This window comes from Cheilinus undulatus, linkage group 3, assembly GCF_018320785.1.
Source record: "Cheilinus undulatus linkage group 3, ASM1832078v1, whole genome shotgun sequence".
NCBI lineage: Eukaryota > Metazoa > Chordata > Actinopteri > Labriformes > Labridae > Cheilinus > Cheilinus undulatus.
Window position 1 is genome coordinate 27,605,457 of NC_054867.1, and position 24,051 is coordinate 27,629,507.

At 38.2% G+C, this 24,051-nt stretch overlaps 1 protein-coding gene across 3 annotated transcripts in view; it reads right to left on the reverse strand.

Moving 5' to 3' along the window:
• The window catches only part of scn8ab (sodium channel, voltage gated, type VIII, alpha subunit b), a 95,392-nt gene that overhangs the window by 43,425 nt on the left and 27,916 nt on the right, over positions 1 to 24,051 (reverse strand). For 2 of the 3 annotated variants that reach the window (XM_041778062.1, XM_041778080.1), the window contains exons 4-11: positions 23,897 to 23,986; positions 23,673 to 23,801; positions 20,816 to 20,907; positions 13,080 to 13,301; positions 12,797 to 12,860; positions 10,896 to 11,037; positions 433 to 639; positions 64 to 345 (exon numbers count right to left, since the gene is read on the reverse strand). In XM_041778062.1, the coding sequence (XP_041633996.1) occupies positions 64 to 345; positions 433 to 639; positions 10,896 to 11,037; positions 12,797 to 12,860; positions 13,080 to 13,301; positions 20,816 to 20,907; positions 23,673 to 23,801; positions 23,897 to 23,986 (1,228 nt within the window). Of the gene's footprint in view, positions 1 to 63; positions 346 to 432; positions 640 to 10,895; positions 11,038 to 12,796; positions 12,861 to 13,079; positions 13,302 to 20,815; positions 20,908 to 21,188; positions 21,281 to 23,672; positions 23,802 to 23,896; positions 23,987 to 24,051 lie in introns of all 3 variants that reach the window. The other variant, XM_041778071.1, reaches the window with a different exon arrangement.

Below are 24,051 nucleotides of genomic sequence, written 5' to 3' on the forward strand. Positions count from 1 at the left end.
TCGTAAACATCCTGCTTAATCAAACACAGCCTCTTTTATTGTTATATTTTACTCTAACATTACCTGGTTCATGATAGATGTCTTCCTCCCCAGTCTGCTTCCTGGAAAACGAATCGTACTTTTCTTGCTGCCATCGTCCGACTCAGACTTTACAACCTTTTCACTGTCCCCCTTTTCTTTCTCCTGCTCTTTCTGACGCCATTTCTTTTTGCGATTTCGCCGCTCCTTGGCGCTCTTGGAGCTCAGCTTGGATACCTCAGAAGAACTGCGGGACAGGTGCCCTCCTCCTTCATCCTCTAAGGCAGCTTCAGACACCGTACCTGCAGAAGTTGCCATGGCAGCAGCCTGTAACAAAAAAGGAAAGATGCATGATAACCATGAACCACAGAAAATGGGTAAAAGCATGAATGTGTGGGATTGAATGAGACCAACCTGTGTCTCCTCCTGCTGCTTCTTGAGCTGCTCCAGCATGGCTTTGAATTCAGCCTCTTTTTGCTCCGCCTCCTCAATAGTTGCCTGGTTCTGCTCCTCATAGGCCATGGCCACCACAGCCAAGATGAGATTCACCAGATAGAAAGAGCCAACAAAGATGACCAACACAAAGAAGATCATGTAGGTCTTTCCTGCAGCACGTAGAGTCTGGCAGATGGACACACAAAGCAATAAGAATTAACACCACACGTAGGTTCACTTGAAACTAAAGTAACTTAAAAATAAGCTAGATGTAGATGTTTACCATAAAAGATACGTCAAAGCCACTACCCTAAAATATATGAAAATAAATGGCCTTGCTTAAAGCTGCAGTGAGGAATTTAATATTTTGCACCCCTTGTGGAAAAAGAGTACCAAGACAAAAAGAAAAATGCCATTTGTGATAAAAATCAAACGAATAAAAAAATAACTTAATGTTTTTGATCTTGTTTTATTTTGTAGCTTTTATCCCTCTGAGCCCGAGCTATTTTAATCCTTTTGTCTCACCTGGACTTACTGTCTTAAGAAGCTGTTAAAATATCTACCTGGGGTGGGAAGTCAAACTCTAAACATCTTGTTTTTTCAGGAAGACCTGGCTTTACGAATAGTAATGCAATGCAGGAATGTTGCTTAACTTCTTAAAGTTATGGGACTATAAAGACAAAAAAAAAAGTTAACAGAAAATATAACTCAAAGATTTTTATGTTTAACACAAAGTATACGATAATGACTAAGACATTTTTTTCACAAACATGTTCTCCCATTTCTTAGGACAAAAAAGTGAAAAAAAATATTCAGTGACATAAAGTCTTAAAAATATTCAAATATTCACAAAGAAAAGTCCTTACACTTCTTTGTGTCAGCTTTATTTGTGCCATTATTCAAAGCAGTTCCTGTCTGCAGTGACACAGAGAGACACATCACAGGCTTTATGTCTCTCTTTCTTCATTATGATCTATTCAGGTCGTCTCCTCTAGGATAACATACACTGTTGTGTCAAGCAGTGATGAAATAACCTGCCATTGGTTGTCATCAGTGTCGAAGTCGAGTCACCAAACCTCGAGTCCAAGTCAAATCCCGAGTCCCTAGTATTCAAGTCCAAGTTAGTCCAAGTCACCAAAGAAAAACCAGAGTCAAGTCTGAGTTGAGTCCCCTTTTCCTGAGTCCAAGTCCAAATCGAGTCCCCATGACCCATGTTCGAGTCCTAGGCAAGCCAAATTAAATTATTTATCATTTTTTAGCCATTCCAGCTTTCCAGGTGGGCTACGTTGTTGTATTTATTAATGAACGAATTTCTTTAACTTTTTATTTTAAAGGACTAGAGGAGCTGTTTACAGCAGTTGTGCACAAACAAAACTAAAAATCTATGACCCAGTGGCTGAGTAGCCTTAGAAACAGGGTTTAGTTTAAGCCACATTTAAGTCCTGATCACTCTTCATTGTTTTAGTCCAGTTTAAATTGATGAAAACTCAAAAATATTTCAGTCCAGGGTGAGGGTCATTGATTTTATTGATATTGATACTCTTATTAATACTCCTTAATGATCACACTTTTCATTGATAATAATCTTTATATTAACAGGATTATTTGTGTATTTAGGGTGTAAAAATGAGACATGTTTTAACTGCACTCATGCTTTACATCTATCTTAAACTTAATATTCCTCCTTTAAAATTACTGGATTTATTTAGATTTGTCACTTAAAACTAAAATTCCAATTTTCTCCGTGTGATATTCGAACACATCATAAAAAGGTCTTAACTTGGTCTCCACTTTAAAACTTTAAAGTCTGAGCTGTCATTGAACACATCATAATTTTACTGTATTTCAACTCGTTTAGCTCACTAATCAACATTATCTTGCCAATTTAACTCAGATTTAAACTTTAAATATGATTTTTGAAGGACTCACTACACCGCTTTCCACATTATTAAGCAAATGACATTTTTCTCTTATTTTCCTAAATATTAATGCAATAACAGAATATTTTTCAATTCATCAGCCATTAGAGCATAATTCAAATGTTTTTGAACAAACTTCATAATGATAAGTTTTTGTTTTTTTTAATAAAAACCTCAAAATGCACTGTTCCACATTATTAAGCAGGCCACAGGTTTCAAGCAATATGGGAAAGAAAAAGGATCTCTCTGCTGCTGAAAAGCCTGAAATAGTGCAATGCCTTGGAGAAGGAATGAAAATATTAGATATTTCATGAAAAATAATCGTGATCATCATACTGTGAAGAAATTTGTGGCTGATTTAGAGCACAGATGGGTCCATGCAGATAAAGGCATAATGAGGAAGGTTTCTGATGGACAAACTCATCAGATTAAGAGAGCAGCTGCTAAATGCCATCACAAAGAAGCAAACAAGTATTTGAAGCTGCTGGTGCCTCTGGAGTCCCACCAACCTCAAAGTGTAGGATCCTCCAGAGGCTTGCAGTCGTGTAGAAACCTACTATTCGGCCACCTCTAACCAATGCTCACAAGCAGAAACAGTTGCAGTGGGCCCAGAAATACATGAAGACTTATTTTCAAACTGTCTTTCATACTGATGAGTGCCGTGCCACCCTGGATGGTCCAGATGGAGGAGTAGTGGATGGTTAGTGGATGGCCACCATGTCCCAACAAGGCAGTGAAGTCAGCAAGGAGGTGGCGGAGTCGTGTTTTGGGCCGGTTTCATGAGGATAGAGCTGGTATGCCCCTTGGGGTCCCTGAAGGTGTGAAAATGACTTCGGCAAAGTATATAGAGTTTCTGACAGACCACTTTCTTCCATGGTACGAAAAGAAGAGCAGTGCCTTCTGTAGCAAAATTTTCTTCATGCATGACAATGCACCATCTCATGATGCAAAGAATACTTCTTCGTCATTGGCCGCTATGGACATAAAAGGAGAGAAACTCATGGTGTGGCCCCATCCTCCCCTGACCTCAACCCTGTTGAGAACCTTTGGAGCATCCTCAAGCTAAAGATCTATGAGGCTCTGAGGCTCTGCAGCTCTGGGAGGCTATTTTGACATAATGCAAAAAAATTCAAGTAGAAACTCTCCAAAAACTCAATGGATGTAAGAATTGTGAAGGTTATATGTTGTATGTTATATGTTGTTGATGTTTTTGATTGAAATTGCTTTTGATTTCAGTATATATGACCTCCTAATGCTGCAAATTCAATGAGTGACCATTTTCAGTTCTTTATAACCTATAAAAACTGTTTTGCATGATAATGTAGAACAGTGTATTTTGAGGTTTTTATTTAAAAAAAAATAATGGTTATCATTATGACGTTTGTTCAAGAAAAATTTAAATTATATTCTAACAGCTGATAACTTGAAAAATACTGTCATTTGCATTAATATTTAGAAAAATAATAGAAAAATGTAATTTGCTTAATAATGTGGAAACAAGGTTTAAGAGTTTATATCACTCTGTCCAAATCTGAGGAGCAGAGGTGTCAAAAGTATTCACATTCATTACTCAAGTAGAAGTACAGATACAAGGGTTTAAAAAGACTTCTGTAGAAGCAGAAGGATATACTCAAGCTTTTTACTCAAATAAAAGTTTAAAAGTACTGGTTTCAAAACTACTTAATGTATAAAAGTAAAAGTAATGTAAGGGGGAAATATGCCATTAAGGACAAAAGCTTAGGTCGTGCCACAGGGGCCAATTCCATTCTACCATTCCATTCTACCATTCAACTATTCCATTATACTTTCCATTCCATAATACTTTCCATTAATTCTACAATTCCATTCTATTCTATCATTCTACCATTCTATTATACTTTCCATTCCATTCTACCATTCCATTCCATTCCATTATAATTTCCATTCCATTATACTTTCCATTTCATTCTACCATTCCATTCTATTCTACTATTCCACCATTCCATTATACTTTCTATTCCATTATACTTTCCATTTCATTCTACCATTCCATTCTATTCTACCATTCCATTCCATTCCACCATTCCATTCTACTTTCCATTCCATTCTATTCTACCATTCCAGTCCATCATACTTTCCATTCAATTATACTTTCCATTCCATTCTACCATTCCACCATTCCATTCTACCATTCCATTCCATTCTACCATTCCATTCTATTCCACTCTACCATTCCATTCCATTCTATCATTCCATTCTATTCTACCATTCCATTCTACCATTCCATTCTATTCTACCATTCCATTCCATTCTACCATTCCATTCCATTCTACCATTCCATTCCATTTTACTATTCCATTCTATTCTACCATTCCATTCCATTCTACCATTCTATTTTATTCTACCATTCCGTTCTATTCTACCATTCCATTCTACCATTCCACCATTCCATTATACTTTCCATTCCATTCTACCATTTCATTCTATTCTATCATTCCACTGCATTCCATTCCATTCTACCATTCCATTCTATTCTACCATTCCACCATTCCATTCTACCTATTCCATTCTATTCTACCATTCCATTCCATTCCATTCTACCATTCCATTCCATTCTACCATTCCATTCTACCATTCTATTCAATTTCACCATTTCATTCCATTCTACTATTACATTCTACCATTCCATTCCATTCTACCATTCCACCATTCAATTCTACTAATCCATTCCATTCTACCATTCCATTCCATTCTACCATTCCATTTTATTCTACCATTCCATTCCACCATTCTCTTCTATTCTACCATTCCATTCCATTTACCATTCCATTCTATTCTACCATTCCATTCCGCCATTCTATTCTATTCTACCATTCCATTCCATTTACCATTCCATTCTATTCTATCATTCTATTCCGCCATTCCTTCCATTCTACCATTCCATTCCATTCTACCATTCTACCATTCCATTTTACCATTCCATTCTATTCAACCATTCCATTCTATTCTACTTTCCATTCCGCCATTCCATTCTACCATTCCATTCTATTCTACCATTCCATTCCATTCTATTCTACTATTTCATTCCATTCTACCATTCCATTCTATTCTACCATTTCATTCCATTCTACCATTCCATTCTATTCTACCATTCCATTCCATTCTACCATTCTATTCTATTCTACCATTCTATTCTATTCTACATTCCATTCTATCATTCCATTCTATTCTACCATTCCACTATTCGAGTATACTTTCCATTCCATTATACTTGCCATTCCATTCTACCATTCCATTCTATCATTCCATTCCATTCTACCATTCCATTATTCCATTATACCGTTCCATTCCATTCTACCATTCCATTCTATTCTAACATTCCATTCCATTCCACCATTTCATTCCATTCTACCATTCCATTCTATTCTACTATTCCATTCCATTCTGCATTCCATTCCATTCTACCATTCCACCATTCAATTCTACTAATCCATTCCATTTTACCATTCCATTCCATTCTACCATTCCATTCTATTCTACCATTCCATTCTACCATTCTATTGTATTCTACCATTCCATTCCATTTACCATTCCATTCTATTCTACCATTCCATTCCGCCACTCCTTCCATTCTACCATTCCATTCTATTCAACCATTCCATTCTATTCTACTTTCCATTCCGCCATTCCATTCTACCATTACATTCTACCATTCCATTCTATTCTACCATTCCATTCTATTCTACATTCCATTCTATCATTCCATTCTATTCTACCATTCCACTATTCCAGTATACTTTCCATTCCATTATACTTGCCATTCCATTCTACCATTCCATTCTACCATTCCATTCCATTCTACCATTCCAGTATTCCATTATACGTTCCATTCCATTCTATTCTAACATTCCATTCCACCATTTCATTCCATTCTACCATTCCATTCTATTCTACTATTCCATTCCATTCTACATTCAATTCCATTCTACCATTCCATTCTTTTCTACCATTCCATTCCATTCTATTCTACCATTCCATTCATTAAACTTTCCATTCCATTCTACCATTCCATTCCATTCTACCATTCTATTCTGCCATTCCATTCCTTCCATTCTACCATTCCATTCCATTCTGCCATTCCATTCCAACATTCCATTCCATTATTTTATTCCATTCTACCATGCCATTCCATTCTACCATTCCATTCTATCATTCTATTTATTCTACCATTCCATTTTATTCTACCATTCCATTCCATTTTACCATTCCATTCTATTCTACCTTTCCATTCTACCATTCTATTCTACTATTCCATTCTGTTTTATTCTACCATTCCATTCTACCATTCCACCATTCCATTATACTATCCATTCCATTATACTTTCCATTTCATTCTACCATTCCATTCTATTCTACCATTCCATTTTACCATTCCATTCTATTCTACCATTCCATTCCACCATTCTATTCTATTCTACCATTCCATTCCATTCACCATTCCATTCTATTCTACCATTCCATTCCGCCACTCCTTCCATTCTACCATTCCATTCTATTCTACCATTCTACCATTCCATTTTACCATTCCATTCTATTCAACCATTCCATTCTATTCTACTTTCCATTCCGCCATTCCATTCTACCATTACATTCTACCATTCCATTCTATTCTACCATTCCATTCTATTCTACATTCCATTCTATCATTCCATTCTATTCTACCATTCCACTATTCCAGTATACTTTCCATTCCATTATACTTGCCATTCCATTCTACCATTCCATTATTCCACTATACCGTTCCATTCCATTCTATTCTAACATTCCATTCCACCATTTCATTCCATTCTACCATTCCATTCTATTCTACTATTCCATTCCATTCTACATTCAATTCCATTCTACCATTCCATTCTATTCTACCATTCCATTCATTATACTTTCCATTCCATTCTACCATTCCATTCCATTCTACCATTCTAATCTGCCATTCCATTCCTTCCATTCTACCATTCCATTCCATTCTGCCATTCCATTCCATTCCAACATTCCATTCCATTCTGCCATTCCATTCCATTCCAACATTCCATTCCATTATTTTATTCCATTCTACCATTCCATTCCATTCTACCATTCCATTCTATCATTCTACCATTCCATTCCATTTTACCATTCCATTCTATTCTACCTTTCCATTCTACCATTCTATTCTATTCTACCATTCTGTTTTATTCTACCATTCCATTCTACCATTCCACCATTCCATTATACAATCCATTCCATTATACTTTCCATTTCATTCTACCATTCCATTCTATTCTATCATTCCACTGCATTCCATTCCATTCTACCATTCCATTCTATTCTACCATTCCACCATTCCATTCTCCTATTCTATTCTACCATTCCATTCCATTCTACCATTCCATTCTACCATTTTATTCCATTCCACCATTCCATTCCACTCTACAATTCCATTTTACCATTCTTTTCCATTCTACTATTCCATTCCATTCTATTCTATCATTCCATTCCATTCTACCATTCCATTCTATTCTATTTTACCATTCCATTCCATTCTACCATAGTGCACTACCCCACCTCCCCCAAAAAAACATTTTTCTAAATGTCATAATGACTGTAATGTTATTTTAAAATGTTAATGTTGAAAAATTTGGGATGCACCTGTTTCAGCCACATTTATGCCCATTGAAAATGAATGCATTTTAGTACAATGCAAATACATTCAAGAACCGTATGTGTACTACTGAGCATTAACATGTGTTTCATGGAGCGGAAGATATGATGACTAGTTGCCTGTAAGTATTGGTCTTCCTGGCTACCAACCTCACTGCTAGTGCTTGGTTGGGACATTTCGTGCGAGTTCTCTTGAGTCTCTGCCATGGACATCTTCGTACTAGGCTACATACGTCTGCTATTTCCTTGCTGGAGTGTGATGTGATTTGTGTCATGTGCCCAGGTGCGATGGATTGCATACAAACCAATAGGGTGTCAGAATGGTATTATGTTTATACTTCTCATCCAATCACAATCAAATTCCCTCTATCCGGATGGCGCGATTTATCCGGATAGGTTATTGGGTTCTTTATTTGTGTCCTTTTGAACGATGCCAAACCAGAATGAAAACAAGCTGAAATAAAATAGCAGTAATGAGGCTATTTTTAAAATGTAAGGAGTAGAAAGTACAGATGAATGCGTGAAAATCTAAGGAGTAGAAGTAAAAAGTAGGCTGAAAAATAATTACTCCAGTAAAGTATAGATACCCAATTTCTACTTAAGTAACAAAGAATTTGTACTTAGTTACTTGACACCTCTGCTGAGGAGGATTCTACAGCAGCAACGACAGTTAATATGACGAGTCAAAGCTATTCAGCAGCTGATGGAGATTTTCAGCGATTCAAAGGTAGGCCAACTGTATTTTAGTCGAATTTCTTGTAAAGATTACCGCGAGAATACAGAGAAGAGCCACAGCCTATCAGCTCCTCTCTCTGTCATGCTGCTTCACACAACCAGGCTCGTCCGCTCCTCCTGCTCTCTCTCCTCTGGGTGTTTTTACAGACAGCAGGTTAGACACATGTGAACGCGCGTGCAGGTGAACGAACATGCCGGGCGCTGCATGAACACTGATCAGTGATGAGGGATTTCTCAAACAAAAACAAAAAATATTACAGAATAAAAACGTCTTAAGAAAAAAAGGTTTTGAGTCCTCCTCTTCATCCTTGAGTCCTGATACAAATTAAGGCTCAAGTCCGGGTCCAAGTCCGAGTCATGAGCATTTGAGTCCGAGTTGAGTCACAAGTCCTCCAAATCAGGACTCGAGTCAGACTTTAGTCCGAGTCCTGGGCTCGAGTACTAAAACACTGGTTGTCACAGCCCAGGCACTGGTGTGGATTTAATCTTTAAAGACCAAATGGAGCAGTATCATGGAAACCGTGGGGGCAGTGCTGCTGTCACTACCCGATACATAGCTCTAGTGAGACACGAAGAAGAAATAACAATGGGGTAACTTTTTGAGGAAAAGTTGTGCGAGTTGGACTCCTACAACGCTGCCTCCATTTTTGTCTTTTATGCAAGAGGTACATTATCAATACCTCCTCCACAGTCGCCATGTTTGTTTTTGAGTTTGTTGTTGTCATAAACTTTTGACTCTGGGCTGCCCCCCTGGTGGAAGTATTGGTTAACATCCATGCCAATGTAAAGGAAACATGGAGGTATGTGAGCAGTGATGGTAACGTCGTTTGAAAAGGACGTATACATTTTTGTACGTGAAGGGATTATAAATGGGCCTTTATGGTTCAAAAGGTATTCAACTTTTAATAACCTGTGTCTCTTTTTGTCGTATACAACAACATCAGTTCCAGAGGGTCATAGAAGCATCAGTAATAATGTTAGTCTGTTACATAACCCTAAAAAACTCCCCACTGGAGCTTAAAGGTCAGGGATGGTCTACAAGAAAAGGCTGGTTAGCTTGTAGCTTGCTTAGTTTAGACTGTGAACAACTCTGCTCATGCACAGTAAGTGCAATAGGCACAATGTGTATACATTTGCATGGAAGCAGGTAGAAAGGCAGATGATAATGCCACTGGTTTGGATAAAATGATTGCATAGACTTTTTTTTATAAGTACAGCAATAGTCACAGAGACCAATTTTAAAAGAAGTTTGTCTGGTGATTTCTTTTGGATGTAAAAAGTATATAAAAAAGTATAACAAAAAGCAAAATCCACACCATTTTCCATCCTGTCAGTTAAATTAGATATTATGCTTTTAAAGATACATGTAGTCGTATAAAAAGATAAAAATAAAATTCTTTTTTAGAGAACAGTTTAACTTAGATTTTTTTCCTTTAATGCATTTTTATTCTGTCAGAAGTGCTTGATGTTTATCTGGTCAGGTTAGCATAACTGAATGTTCACTATTGTCGCTATGGTGGTGCAGGCCTGAAAGGATGAAAGAAATTTAGTGTGATGGAGCAGCATATTTTGTTTATTTCCCCACTAAGACGGATGAAAGGATAAAAGAATGTCTCAGATATGATATTCGTCCATCCATCACTCTTCATTTGCAGAGGCATTTAACAAAATTAATTCACTTTAATTGTGTGGAAATGTTAATAACATATTTAAGAATCCATGAATTCATTTTCTTCCTTCACAACAGACAGAAATGTTTCCCGTGGCTTTAAAAGCACACTGTTAGCTCCAGTTTTTTGTTCAGCTGTCCTTTCTTTTATTTCATTCAGAGGGCAAATGAACTGAGGGGGGAGTCGCTGAGTAGCACTTTTGCTGATTCATTCAGGTAAAAGGCTGAGTATGTGGTTACTTTTTATGAGGAATTGAAGACACTATCATGAGCACAGCCTTATTTCTCTGAAGAAACTTCAACACAGGCCTCTATAATGGTGTTTTCAAGAGTCAAAGACCAAATCCAAAGGTCATATGCTAACAATACACATATCTTGCTTTTGACTTTGTCTGGCTTTGTTTCAAAGAAGGAACAGAGGAATTAAGGACAACGTTGTTTACCAGCATGTAGAGATTTTCCCAGAAGTCCTGAGTCATGAGTCTGAAGAGGGTGAGGAAAGCCCATCCAAAGCTATCAAAGCTTGTGTAACCATAGTTAGGGTTCCTTCCAGCTTTCATACATGTGAAGCCCTCTGGACAACGTCTGAAAGGGAAACACAGTTAATTTAGCATCTGTGTAAGGATAATGATTAACTTAAGGTCCTTACACTGAGGCTGTTTTCTTTTTTCTTTGTGTATTTTTCTGATCCACAAACCGATAAAAACATCATGCACACAAACCTTGTACACTAAGTCTGATGCATTTACTTTTCAAGTCATTACAAAAAATTCCCACTATGAGACAAATAGTCCGACGCTGCACAGATAAAAAGCACTGAAGATAATTTTTTGGTCCTTTCAATCCTTGAAAACACTGGGTCTAACAGACCTGAAAGGGCCCTTGATATGGGTTATATGTGTACCCTCAGGCAGCACAGTGCTGTGCCAAGTTTGAGACGGATAGGCCTTTCAGACCGGCAGGGCTCCATGCTGGTTCTGGTTCCTGAACTGAATTTGAACCAGCCGGCGCGTTCAAACCAGGAAAAATTGGTTCTGAACCTGAAAAGTTGCTTCACAGCTGGAACCAAAAATAGTTGGTTCTTTCTTGGGAACTGTGACATCATCAGTGGGCGTATCACATTCTAGGTTGTGAAGACGAACAGAAAATCTAGAAAAGTGGTCTGCTGATCACAAATGTTTGGTTGTGATCTGAGCATCGACAGAATTCCAGGTGAAGATGGCGAGTAGTACAAGGAAGAGCAAGTTATATGCAGAACTTAAGAGAAAGCGAAGACTGGGTTCACCTAAACACCAGACCAAATCATTAATTAACTAAAGAAACTGAAGAAGGAATACTGGGACAGCAGGAAAGACTTGGGCAAAAGTGGAGCTGGACATGGTGATACATGTCCATCATGTCCTCTCACTTTGGTTCTGATTAAACTAGTGTGAACGCAGGCTGGTTCACCAGAGGGAGAGAGAAAGGGAGCTGCAACTACTGCTCTAATCAACCACCCATTTAAATGTGTCAGACGGAAGCAAAATATACAGGTAACCAGTTCTGAATAGTCAATGACTGACAAGAGTTTCAGAGCAAATGTGCAAACATGATAAATATGATATGATCTTGTTTTTTTAAACATGTATCAATTTCATAAGAAAGAAAACACACTCTGAGGCAAATCAAGTACAGTGGTGTTTCCCAACCATTTTTTCCTTGGAGCCCCCCTACATATACCTTAAAAAAGCGGCACCCCCATGACCCAAGAGAGAAGAAAAAGTGACACACTGCCGCCCAACACCAACATAGATTTTCATTGTTTCACTGATAAGACCCTTCAAAGAGCCTATGAATGCTTTTCTTATCAAAAGACTTTTATATAAACTACTTAATAACTGCTTCATCATGGCTTTAGTCAATATTTGCAAATCTAATTTTGGCAGCCTCAGAGCAGACAAAGCCTCACACCTCCCCCCAAGATCTTTGGTGCCCCCTGGGGGGTCCCGGAGCCTCTGCCTTTTCTCAAATATTTTCTATTGAAGCTTTCCCAGATGGATGTGTGAAACAAATCCATCTGGCGTGTCAGGTTACCGTAATATGTGATATTATGTTAATGTGTCAGAAGATCAGGAGTACAATCCCTAGCTCCTGCAGTGAAAATGCTGAAGTGTCCTTGGGCAAGGTCACTGAGGTCCAAATTACTCCCACTGCTGCATCAGTGGCATGTGAGGATATGCAAATGGATATATGAATGGGATCAGTCAAAACAGAGGGACACTTATGTAGCATCCTTTACCATCAATGTGTCAATTTGGTCCGAACAGGTAAATGACTAGAAAAGCAAAGGAAAGTTTTAACTTACCCTGAGTCAGAGCTGTTTCCACACAACAGAGCATCAAGCTGACCAGGGAGGAAGTAGAAATTAGCTTTAAAAAGACAAAAAAGACACATGCATTTGTCACTTGGTAAATATGTATGTGTTACCTGAATACACAGTGTTTCTGTAAGTATTTTGCATCATTATGACAAAAAAGAATCTACAAATCAAAAACATACAAAAGCAAAAGAGTTACAAAGATGCAGTTTCTATTGTATGTCATATATTTAATGAAATGCGACCACCGAGAATCAAGATAGTCACTCACTGTCATTCATGATGTACTCGTCCCAGTCAAAGCCCCTGCTGCCATTTGCAAGGGTCCGCTCGGTCATGTTGATTGGCCAGATTACACACTTATTTCGTAGGTTCCCCATGAAGAGCTGCAGCCCAATCAGAGCGAAGACACTGAGACAGAAGACGGTCAGGATCATCACATCCGATAGCTTCTTCACAGACTGGATCAGAGCACCCACAATGGTCTTCAGGCCTGCCGATTAATATATGATAAGCACGCACACACATCCACATCCACACAGTATATATGTGCACAAATGCACATACATAATAACAGGCAAACTCACAAGCACACACACAACAGCATACAAATCCAAATGCACACAAGCACACACAAAGAGACGGACACAAATTGTAACTTCTGACACAGAAAGAGAGCACAAGCTGATTTTTATAGCTGACTAAGGTCACAAACAAAAACGGTTATGTTAGGTAACATACATCTAATCCTGTTTTTAACCCTGTGCTGTGCAGCCTCTTACATAAATGTGAACTTGGCAGGCTTCAGAAATATTCCTCAACGCCTACGCCAACACTGCCTCTGGACCAGAAGTTAGAGTCAGAGTCTGCGGTGCTTTCTTTAGCAAATAAAACTGGTGTAGAGACTGTACTTCCTCTTGTTGTTTTTATGGACATTTCTGCTTTGATGGAGATCTATAGTTCAGGATGTAGGGTTTTTGGTTTGTTTGTTTGTTTTTCTTTAACTAACTATATAGACATTTACGTCCCTTGTTAGCACCTCAACTATAATTTAAAAAAATGCAATGATGGTAATTCTAAAGCCTCTCCATAAAGTGAAAAACTATCTAATTGCTCTGTTTTGAAAACAATTGTAATACTTTTCAAACCTTTCCTGATCTTTTTGCATTACAGTTCCTGTTATAAACTCCAGGTTTGTGATGTTTCTTGCAGCCACGGTGGACAGAGCAGTGCATCTTATCTCTGCTGATTTTGTCTAGAAGGTCTAATTTTATAACAACAAGCTTGTCCTGCTGTCCTTCAACAGTCAAATGAAAAACTTTTAAAACATTAAAAAAGGATTTTTGGCAGCATGCACCTTAACAATTTACATGATACCCCAGTAGTGGTTTCTGGCATTAAAATTACATTCAAGAAACAATCAACCTTGTGGCTGATGGTCTCTTCTAAGGAAGCATCAGTATCTACCTCAGTCTTTTTCATAGCAGGTTTAAAACTGCTTCAGATTAATACATAGTATTTCGATATAAAATTTTAATCTGACTTTATTAACAGAGTTAAAGACATGTATAAAGTGTCTTGTGTTGCATCATAGTAAAAGCTGCACAGTTATGATCCAATCAAGCTCATAGAATAACATTCATAGAGGAAAGCTGACAACCTGCTTTGGCTGTGAATGATATAGCACAAAGAAATTAGAATACTCTGATATCCAAGCATAAATAATGTAGGCACAATGCAATAATGGCACAGGTATCCTGATACTGTAATAAAATATGTATGTTTGTTGCTATGGGGGTCAATATCTCCATTTGCAGGTTAAATCAGGAGCATTTTGGCCTGTGGCCACATCTTCAGAGGAGGAACCCTCTGTGTTTTTCCATCTTTTTTGGGGAGGGATTTTATCATAATTTTATGATTGTATTTCACTGTTTACTTCAATACATGTTTACACTGCTAGCTTTTAGAATGACTAGTTTTGTTGACCACTTTGGTACAGTTTTGGTCTTATCATTTTTGACACAAAAATTTTACCACAAACTCTCTAATGTCAAAGTGAAAATAGATTTCTACAAAGTATGTCAATAAAATAAAATATGTAATTCAAAATTAGTGACTGCATAAATATACACCTTTTTATAATCAGTATTTAGTAGAAGCACCTTTGACTAAGTCTGTGAGAATAGGTCTAAATCAGGCTTGCACGTCTGCACACTGCAGTTTATCCTCTTTGCAAAACCGCTCAAGCTCTGTACGGTTGCAAGGGAACCGGGCATGAACAGCCCTTTTTTAAGTCGGGTTAACAAATTCACTATTGGACTGAGGTCTAAGCTTTGACTAGACCTCTCCAGAACATTCACCTCATTGTTTTAAACTGTTTCTGTGTAGTTTCTGCTGTACGCTTCAGGTCATTCTTTTGATGGAAACTTAATCTCCTCCTAAGCCGTAGTTCTCTTGTAGACTGAATAAGATTGTCCTCCAGGATTTTCCTATATTTTTCCGTATTCTTTTCATCCTTTACCCTTACCAGCCTTCCAGGGCTGACTGCCGAGAAGCATCCCCACAGCATGATGCTGCCAACACAACGTGTGGGGATGTGTGTTTGGTGACCACAAAACAGTGTCTTGTCTGATGGCCAAAAAGCAACCATTTTGGTCTCATTAGACCAAAGACACTCCCCAAGGAGTCTCCCACATGCTTTTTGGTAAACTCTAGTCCAGAATAAATGAGTTTTCTTCTACAATGACTTTCTCTTTGCCATTCTCCCATAAAGCTTTGGCAGGAGAAGAACCCAGTTGTATGCAAAATCTCTCCCATCTCAGCTGCTGAATCTTGTAACTCCTTCAGAGTGGCCTTGTTGGCCTCTCTCTCTAGTCTCCTTTTTGCACAGACACTCAGTTTGTGAGGATGGCCTGATCTAGGCAGATTTACACATGAGTCATATCCCTTCCCATTTCTTGATGATAGATCTAACTGAACTCTGGGGGATGTTCAGTGCCTTGGATTTTTTGGGTCCATCTCCAACCTCTAGGTTGCTTGGAGTGTTCTTTTGTCTTTATGGTATAATGGTAGCCAGGGATACTGATTAACCAGTGACTGGACCTTCCAGACACAGGTGTCTTTATAATACAACCACTTGAGACACATTCGCTGTAATCAGCTGATCCCCATTTCAGTAATTGTGAGACTACTAGCACCAATTGGCTTGACCTCTGTTGAATAAGGTCAGTCATGTTAAAGGAGGTAAATATTTATGCAATCACTTAATGTTACATATTTTTATTCAGTTGGCATTACTTTGTCGAAATCTGTCTTCACTTTGACATTAAAGAGTTTTTTTCTGTCAAAATAGCCAAACTATACTGACCATGATTGATTTATAAAATCAGTGAAGTAAAACATCCAAGGGGGGTTAATACTTTTTATAATCACTGTATACTACTTTATCTCTTTTCTGTACATTTTTCAGTACAATCTCACCATTTATCAGTACACTCTCCTACATCACCATAAATCATTCGTACAACTGAAGAAGCACTTGCAGACAAAGCAGAAGCAAATATACCTTAACTCTGATTGGTTTCCTGGCTTAGATTTTGCATTTAGAGAGGTTTTGCTGTCTGAGTCAAATCTGGTAAAAACACTGCTGTAGACAAAATAAAAGAGCTGCTGTAGCCAATTCTTGAACAAACACGTGTGGAAACTGTTAAGCATTAATGGAAAATGGTGCAAATATGTGTCTCATGATCTAAAAATTCATCAAGTTCAGATTAAAAAACCATTGATATAACTTAATTGACTATTTTGAAGTCAAATTACATATCAAAGGTACTAAAAACTTTTCTTTTATTTAACTCAGCTTCACCTTCTATTTGTATTCGGTGTTTCTGTCTGTCCCAGGAATTTGAGGTGAATAAGGCCATAAAGCATCAAACCAAACCTGTGTAGGCTTAATGAAGCCTGAACATTTAAACACTTAATAACACTTACTGCTTGTTTTACTTATCTATCTTAAATTCCACTTGCAGACATGACAAATTGTTACTCTGGAGTTCAGAGTTTAAAGTCATTTTCTTGTTGTACTTTAAAAGTTTTAAGGTTATGCCAACAATGGTGTCTGTTGTAACTCTATAGACATGACATTCAAATTAGGTGTCTGGATTGTAAAGTAACTAATGTGGGTGAACTACTTGGTATACATTAGAAAGCTATAATAATACAGATAATAATACAGAGTGTATGTGGTTATTAGAAACAGGGATATTTCTAAATATGTTCCATTAAATAAAACACATCTGATCAATAGTGCATTCATGTTGAACCACAGATCTACAGATCTTGATTTGTCATTCAACAAGTATCACCACAACAAACACTGTGTGTTAAAAATGTTCCCATCAAAATAAAATAATCATTTTCACCCAATTTTAGTCTAAATTTGTGTTCTACTAACTTTAGCTTTTGCACAACTGGATTTTGAGAAGGTACTGTATATTGTAGCATGAGAATACACTTTAATTACATGTATGTGTCAATCCATGGGAACATCTTTAACTTACTGCCATAACATGTCTGACATCATCACAGCAGCTCCACAAACAGCAAAGAATCATGGTCAGTCAAAGGAAGCAGGAAGTGAGGAGGGGAAAGAAAGGACTAGAGAAGAGGCGTTGGCAGCTCAAGAGGGAGCAGGCAATGAGAGGTGGCATGCAGGTCATTTAAACTCCAAGGCTGAAAGAAAAGTTCTCTGTGTCAGCATCACCTGTCTGAAAACTGTGATGGTGACCGTGGCTTAAGTGAAGAACCGTTCCCATCCCAGGCTCCCCATCTTTCTTTTACTCTTGTTGTGATGGTTGAGCCCTGATTGAGCCTTCTTTAGTTCAGAGCACACCTGAGCATTGTATGCTGAGAGCAAAGCCTAATGTTCTGGACAGTGTGTACTGTTTGTGGGTCATTGTACTGAAACATAAAACTAAACATCATCTGCATGAGCAAAAGCCTGCTGTTTGTGTGTCTATGTACTTGAATGTCAGACAAAATGCTATGACTATAATTTCTGTGCCATTTAGGAGAAGAAAGAGGTGGAGCACCTTTAGTATGGGATAGCACACCCTTGCATGGCCTTCTGAAGGTGCCTCTACCCATGCCTTTCAGGCAGACGGTCTGTGATGACGCATGTGAAGGCTTCACCTGCATCACGCCACTTGCAAAAAGACACTCTACCTTTTGGGAAGCCCTGTCTTAACAAGCTGGGTTCCCTTCAAGGAGGGAAAGCTTGCATGCAAAACTGGGGGTATCGTTAGCCTGCTCTGGAGGGGACACTGTGCACAAAGATGGTAACAGAAAGTCCAGTGCTAAAACACTCCGATCTTTCACAGTCTGAGAGGCACTATGGCGATCATAGATGCCATATGTCTGGTAATGATGCTATGCAAGGCTTCAGCCTGCTCCTTCTCAACTCAAACTTTGTCTGGATGGCGTCGAGAGACTGCCCAAATAAAACCTCAGGAGACACTGGCCAATCCAAATAAACAGTCAGATCTCTAGCCGGCATGTCAGACAGTCAGCCTCAAGTGCCCCTTCACCACCCCTGTAGACATCACCCCCTGGCTAGGTGAGAACTGCAAGGCAGAACATATGAATGTAGTTCTGGCAGCTCCACTGGCCAGAGGAAACGAAACCTGCATTTTCAGCTCCACTTAACTCAAAACGTGCTGCCCAGCCAGGCTCTGTGATGCAGGGAGATAGTGGTTTATTCCATGGAGAGACATGGGCAGGCTGTTTTTAACTTTTGTTGGTTACAGGACAAGAAAAAACACAAACTGTGACAGTTTTGAGCTGTAGCAGGAGGGAGCCACTCTACCTTCAGCTTTTTAGCTGCAAGATGGCACACATAAAGAAGAATGTACTGTCCTGGCTAGCCGGCGCAGCATTGGCTGCATACTGACCAGAATATAACACCTCCTGTTGATCCTCCTAAGCAATCCAGGACAATGTCCAGAGTGTCATCACAGCCTGCTTAGCTGCTAGACTTAGCAGGGGCTGGGCGGCACTCTAACGGCTCTGGCTCATTCTTGGCAAACCTGTCAGCATCATCCATGTGGTCAGCCCAGTTACCAACAGGGATGGTGACCAAAGGCTCCTTGCCGACGGACTCAGACAAAGTTGGGTCCTTGTCTTAGGATGCTGCACCCCTGAAGACAGGGGCAAACCTAAGGGTTCTTCTTTCCTTAAGCCTTGGTGCTCATTCTGAAACACAGAGCTAACAGTGCTAGGCGGGCAGTTACACCTGCTAGTTGAGGCGTCAGCAGCCAACACCAACTGTGGCAGTTACTAATTTGGAGCTGTAAAAGAAACAGAGCTAACTAGCTGCATCTTGTTACCTCTATATGGTAGAGGTGATCTTAGAGAGGCGAGGAAAACTGACTGTGATGGCAGATATTTATGTGCAAAGGGGACCTTCATACGTGTCATCTGTCAAAAAGGTGTGTATACAGCTGCCTTCGGCAGGTCATGTGAGGGCATGACATGGGAACTTTACATGATCTGCATTATCAGTTTAAAAGTGTGATGTATGTTTGTACATTTAATGCTAAACTTTGAAGTACTGGAAAAAATAATTTCAAAAGATTTAGTGTGCATTTACAGAAATATAGCAAGTTACTGTCTGAATTAATATTATTTAAAATTTTTAATTTTAGAAATCATGAATCTTAGACATATTTGAGGCTATCATCCATAGCAGTGGTTCTCAACTGGTGGGTCGGCCTGAAAAATGGGTTGCAGAGCCGTTTGATGTGGGTCACAAATTGGTGCCTAATAAAAAAATTGTGGCAATAAATCTAGGATGTATGGAAGCCTTTGGCAGAAATACTTAAATATATTTTATTTCTATCTGTTTTGCTGGATAAGAAGTAAATTCCTGTTGTTTTCTTGAGATCTTAACTCATTTGTTCGGTTAACTTGGATAGAAATATCTTGAAGAAAGCTGGTGTTAACATGGGAGGTGGTGCCCTAATATCACAAGACCTGAAAATAACAAAATAAGTTGCAAAATAGGAGTGAAATAAAATGTTTTTAGTGTTTCTTTTATATCTTTTTATGCAGGTCAAAACTACAACATTGCAGAGTTGCAGAAATTTAAAGAGTTTGCAGAAATTTAGGTTGCAGTTTAACATTAAGGAGCTGGTGGTGGGTCATATGGCTAGAACAGCTGAGAACCACTAATCTATAGGACTAATATCTTGTTGAATTGGACAAATTTGAGCAGTGTTTTTTCTTTATATTTTTATCCTGATGATTTTTTCCTTCTATTATATTTCTCTTTAAATCCCAGGATGGTCAAAGATCTTCAAAATTAAACAAAATAAGAAGGAAGAAAGAAGAAAACATTCTGAAAATATTCTGTGCTTATCTGATCTAGTCCTACACCTAATAGATAACAAAATCAAACAAAAAGCCTCAAAGCCAAACTCGTAAAAGCATGTGTCTCAAAGCTTCATGCAGCGTCCATGTGCTGTCATATTAGGCTTGGCAGTCTTTGGGAATCATAAAGTCTGCATATATTGTGGAAATCAGGATAATTTCAATGAAAAAAAAAGAAAATGCATAGAAATGTTTGTTTCCTTTTGTTATACACTTTTTGTTTTAACTTAAAATTGTAACATTTTAAAAGCAGCTCTTAAGAAATAATATAAGAAGTATCCTGTTATAATAATCTGTTTGTAAATGTTCATCTGTTTTCCCTGAGGGAGAAATGCTCAGAGAGGTCACTGTAGCGTACCTTTAAGTCTTGCCCATTTGTCATTATGAGAGCCCACAAGACTGCCGGAAGACTGCTAAGCCTATCAAAAATGTATTGCTACCATTTTTGATTGTCATAAAAAAGTAAAACTAAAAAAAAATTAAAATAACCTAAATCATCCTGTTGTTGAAAAAAGAAAACAGAAATAAAGACAGGTATTAGAGATAGTGAGCTCAGCCTTAGTGTTTAAATGGGAGTCTCACCTGGAATGACAGAAATAGTTTTCAATGCTCGGAGAACCCTGAACGTTCTCAGCGCCGAGACATTCCCAAGGTCCACAAACTCTGTTATATATCTGTAACAAGGTAGGATGACACACAGAACAGAACCCCATGACACACATCACACACACGATTACACAACACACACACGCAAGTACGCGCAAGAGCACGACACCAGCACCACCATCGACCAGGAGGGGACACCACGGTGAGAGAGCGTACGCCTGTCCGACCAGTGGGAAGAGAAAGAGGGAGGAAGTGGAAGAGGAAGAGGGACTGAAACAAAACCACACCTAACATCAACCCCGGGACTCGCCCTCCCCCCTTCAAAACACAAACACCTGGACTGTCTTACCTGGGATAACTGAAATAGTTTTCAAAGCCCTCAGAACCCTGAACGTACGCAGAGCTGACACATTGCCTAGGTTTACAAACTCTGTTATATACCTGCAAGGTGGATCAGATACAGTTACTCAGCCGCCGTCCCAAACACAGGAGAGAGAATAGAAAGTTACAGAATATTTCAATCAACATTATCAGTGTGGTGGGACAGACTCAGATGCTGTGGGATCGTTTTTATAAGATCAATCAAAAGTAACCTAAAACCTTACACTGAATCATTAAAGACAACATCATGAGGAAAAAAACTGGAGTCAGGTTTTACCCTTTCTATACTTTAAAGATCCTAATGGGCTGTAACCTGTGCCTGCAGTGTCTGTCAATCAAGCTCACATAATCCCATCTATCATTTATAGGACTGCAACACAGATTTAGAAGAACTAAAGAATAAGACATGTTTTCAAGACACTAGACGATTTTAGGGGTTGACCCTAGATGTTTTTTTCTCCTGAAGTCATGTTTCATCACGCGAGTTTCTGTAAGCTCTGATGTCTAAGAAGTCAACACTGTGAAGCAGTGTTAAGATCACTGACTATGCTAGTTGACTATCTTTTTCCATTGAGTAGACTAGACTAAGACTGGCTAAAAATGATCTTTGATGACAAAAACTGACTTAAAGTACATTCAATTTTTGTCAAGGAGGCTTAAATGAGATTAAAGTATTAGTGTTAGTCTGCTGGACATTCAAAATCCATGATATTTCTTCACTGTTCATTAAAATACAAGCAGAGATTGGGTAGAGAGCATTCAAGGTATGTCAGTATTTTCTTTAGTATATTTTTAAGTATTCAAATATTGATACTGCATTATATTATTTTTACAATATGGCTAATAAATTAGTTAAAGGGAAATAACTGCTTTGACTAAAAGTAGTGAATAAAATGTAAATACTTTTTACTGACAAAAACTTTTTCGACAACTAATACTAGACTAAAACTTTCAAGAGTGACAATGATTATAGTGTGACTGAACTAAAAGGCTAACTAAACTATGACTTAGACACATTTCAAAACCACAGGGTTCACATTATAAAAAAGGGCTGATGAGGTACTGCTGACTCTTTGGATGTTCATGTATCAAAAAAGGGAACATACCACACTTTCTTCGCTTTATTAATTTAAAATAGATTGTTTGAATCTATTTCACTCATTATTAATGCTTTTAGCTGAAGGGGGGAGGGCCTCATATTTGCCCCGTGTCTCCTTATGTCTTAAACCACTCCTGCAACTTTCCCACACATCGTCTTGTTTCATCTTGCATTGTTTTATAGCTTTGGTTTTAATTTTCCTGCTGTCTTGATAATATTTTCGGTAGTAGTAAGACCAGATACCTGTGTTAAGCCATATTTAATTCAATTATCACAGCACATGATTTGCATGTGTGGAGGCTTGTTAATGATAACCTGCCTTACTCTAATCATCATAAAAACGAGTGTAAAGGGCATTGGCAGGAAGCAGCTGAAGAAAATTGTCAAAACGAGGGCAAAAGAAGCCTCAGTTTAAGCATGCAACAGCACAACTGAATGAATTAACTTACAGCTAACTTTTCCCTGTGCTTTCTGTCTGTCTCAAACGTTTTCATCTGTCACGTGTGCACCACATGGTAATAATATACAGATAAAAAGATAATGGTTTAGATTTGAATTTGCCAATTAAAGCCTGTCATCTATGTGTGGGAAACAAATTTGTTGATGTGACTTGCAATTAATCCTTGCTGATGGCAGCGTTTCCTTTTTTTTTGCCTTATGCCTATGAAGTCTGGAGGGTATAAATCGATCATCGTCAACTAGACTGAGCTGACAGAAGTATAAGAAGTCAGTGAGAAAGAAGTGTGTGGTTCTGTGATAGGAAATTACACATCAAAACTACTTTTCCAGGTTTATGGTTAACTTTAAATTTTTGTCTTCATTGTCCATTGGGCAGCTGTTATAGTCCTCCATTTAACAAGAAACTTCCACAGCGGTGTTTTATGTTAACCTCACCCCTGCAGACTGTAAAAAGAGTGACTTGTTGTCAAGCAGAATTCTATTCATTCAAATAAATATTCTTAAACGTCACTAAAAAGTACCATCAAAATGTTTAATTTACATATTAGGTGTAATTTTCTGCATTAAATAAAAGTGATGACGAATTTTATTTCAGAAAGTCTCACAAGTAACAACAGTGAGCAAGCACGCACAGCATCAGGGCCCTGGTGTTAACATGGATGTGTACAGTGCAGTCAGTGTTTGCATGATTATTTTACTACTGTGATTTCATAGCCAGATGGTCTGCAATCAGAAGGCTTTGCTGTTATTTGGAAATTACCTGCAGTCATGGTAAATAAATCCCAGTTCACTGCTGTCCTCTGAAATCTGATATCTCTCATTTTAGGATTCTGACTCTGATTTAAATGCTTTTATCCTTTCAAAATTTGACCAGAGTTGAGATAAAATACTTACGCCATAGAGATAACCATGAAGTCTAACCAGTTCCACGGGTCTCTAAGGAAGGTGAAGCCATCGATGGCAAAGCCTCTGGCAACAATTTTTGTAAGCGACTCAAACGTATAGATACCTGTGAAGGTATACCTTGTAAAAAAAATAAAGAGAGAAAGAAAAAGGAGTTAATGAGAAACATTAAAAGCTGTAAATACTGTGATGAACAGATGTGTATTTGTACTTACTCTACTTGTTTGGACCACTCTGGAGGGTCACTAAATGTCATGAATATACAGTTGGTCAAAATGGTACACATGATGATCATGCTGAATAACGTGGGGAGGAAGAAGTTAAGGAAAACTTGGACAGAGTATTGAATAACATTTGCCACATTTTAATA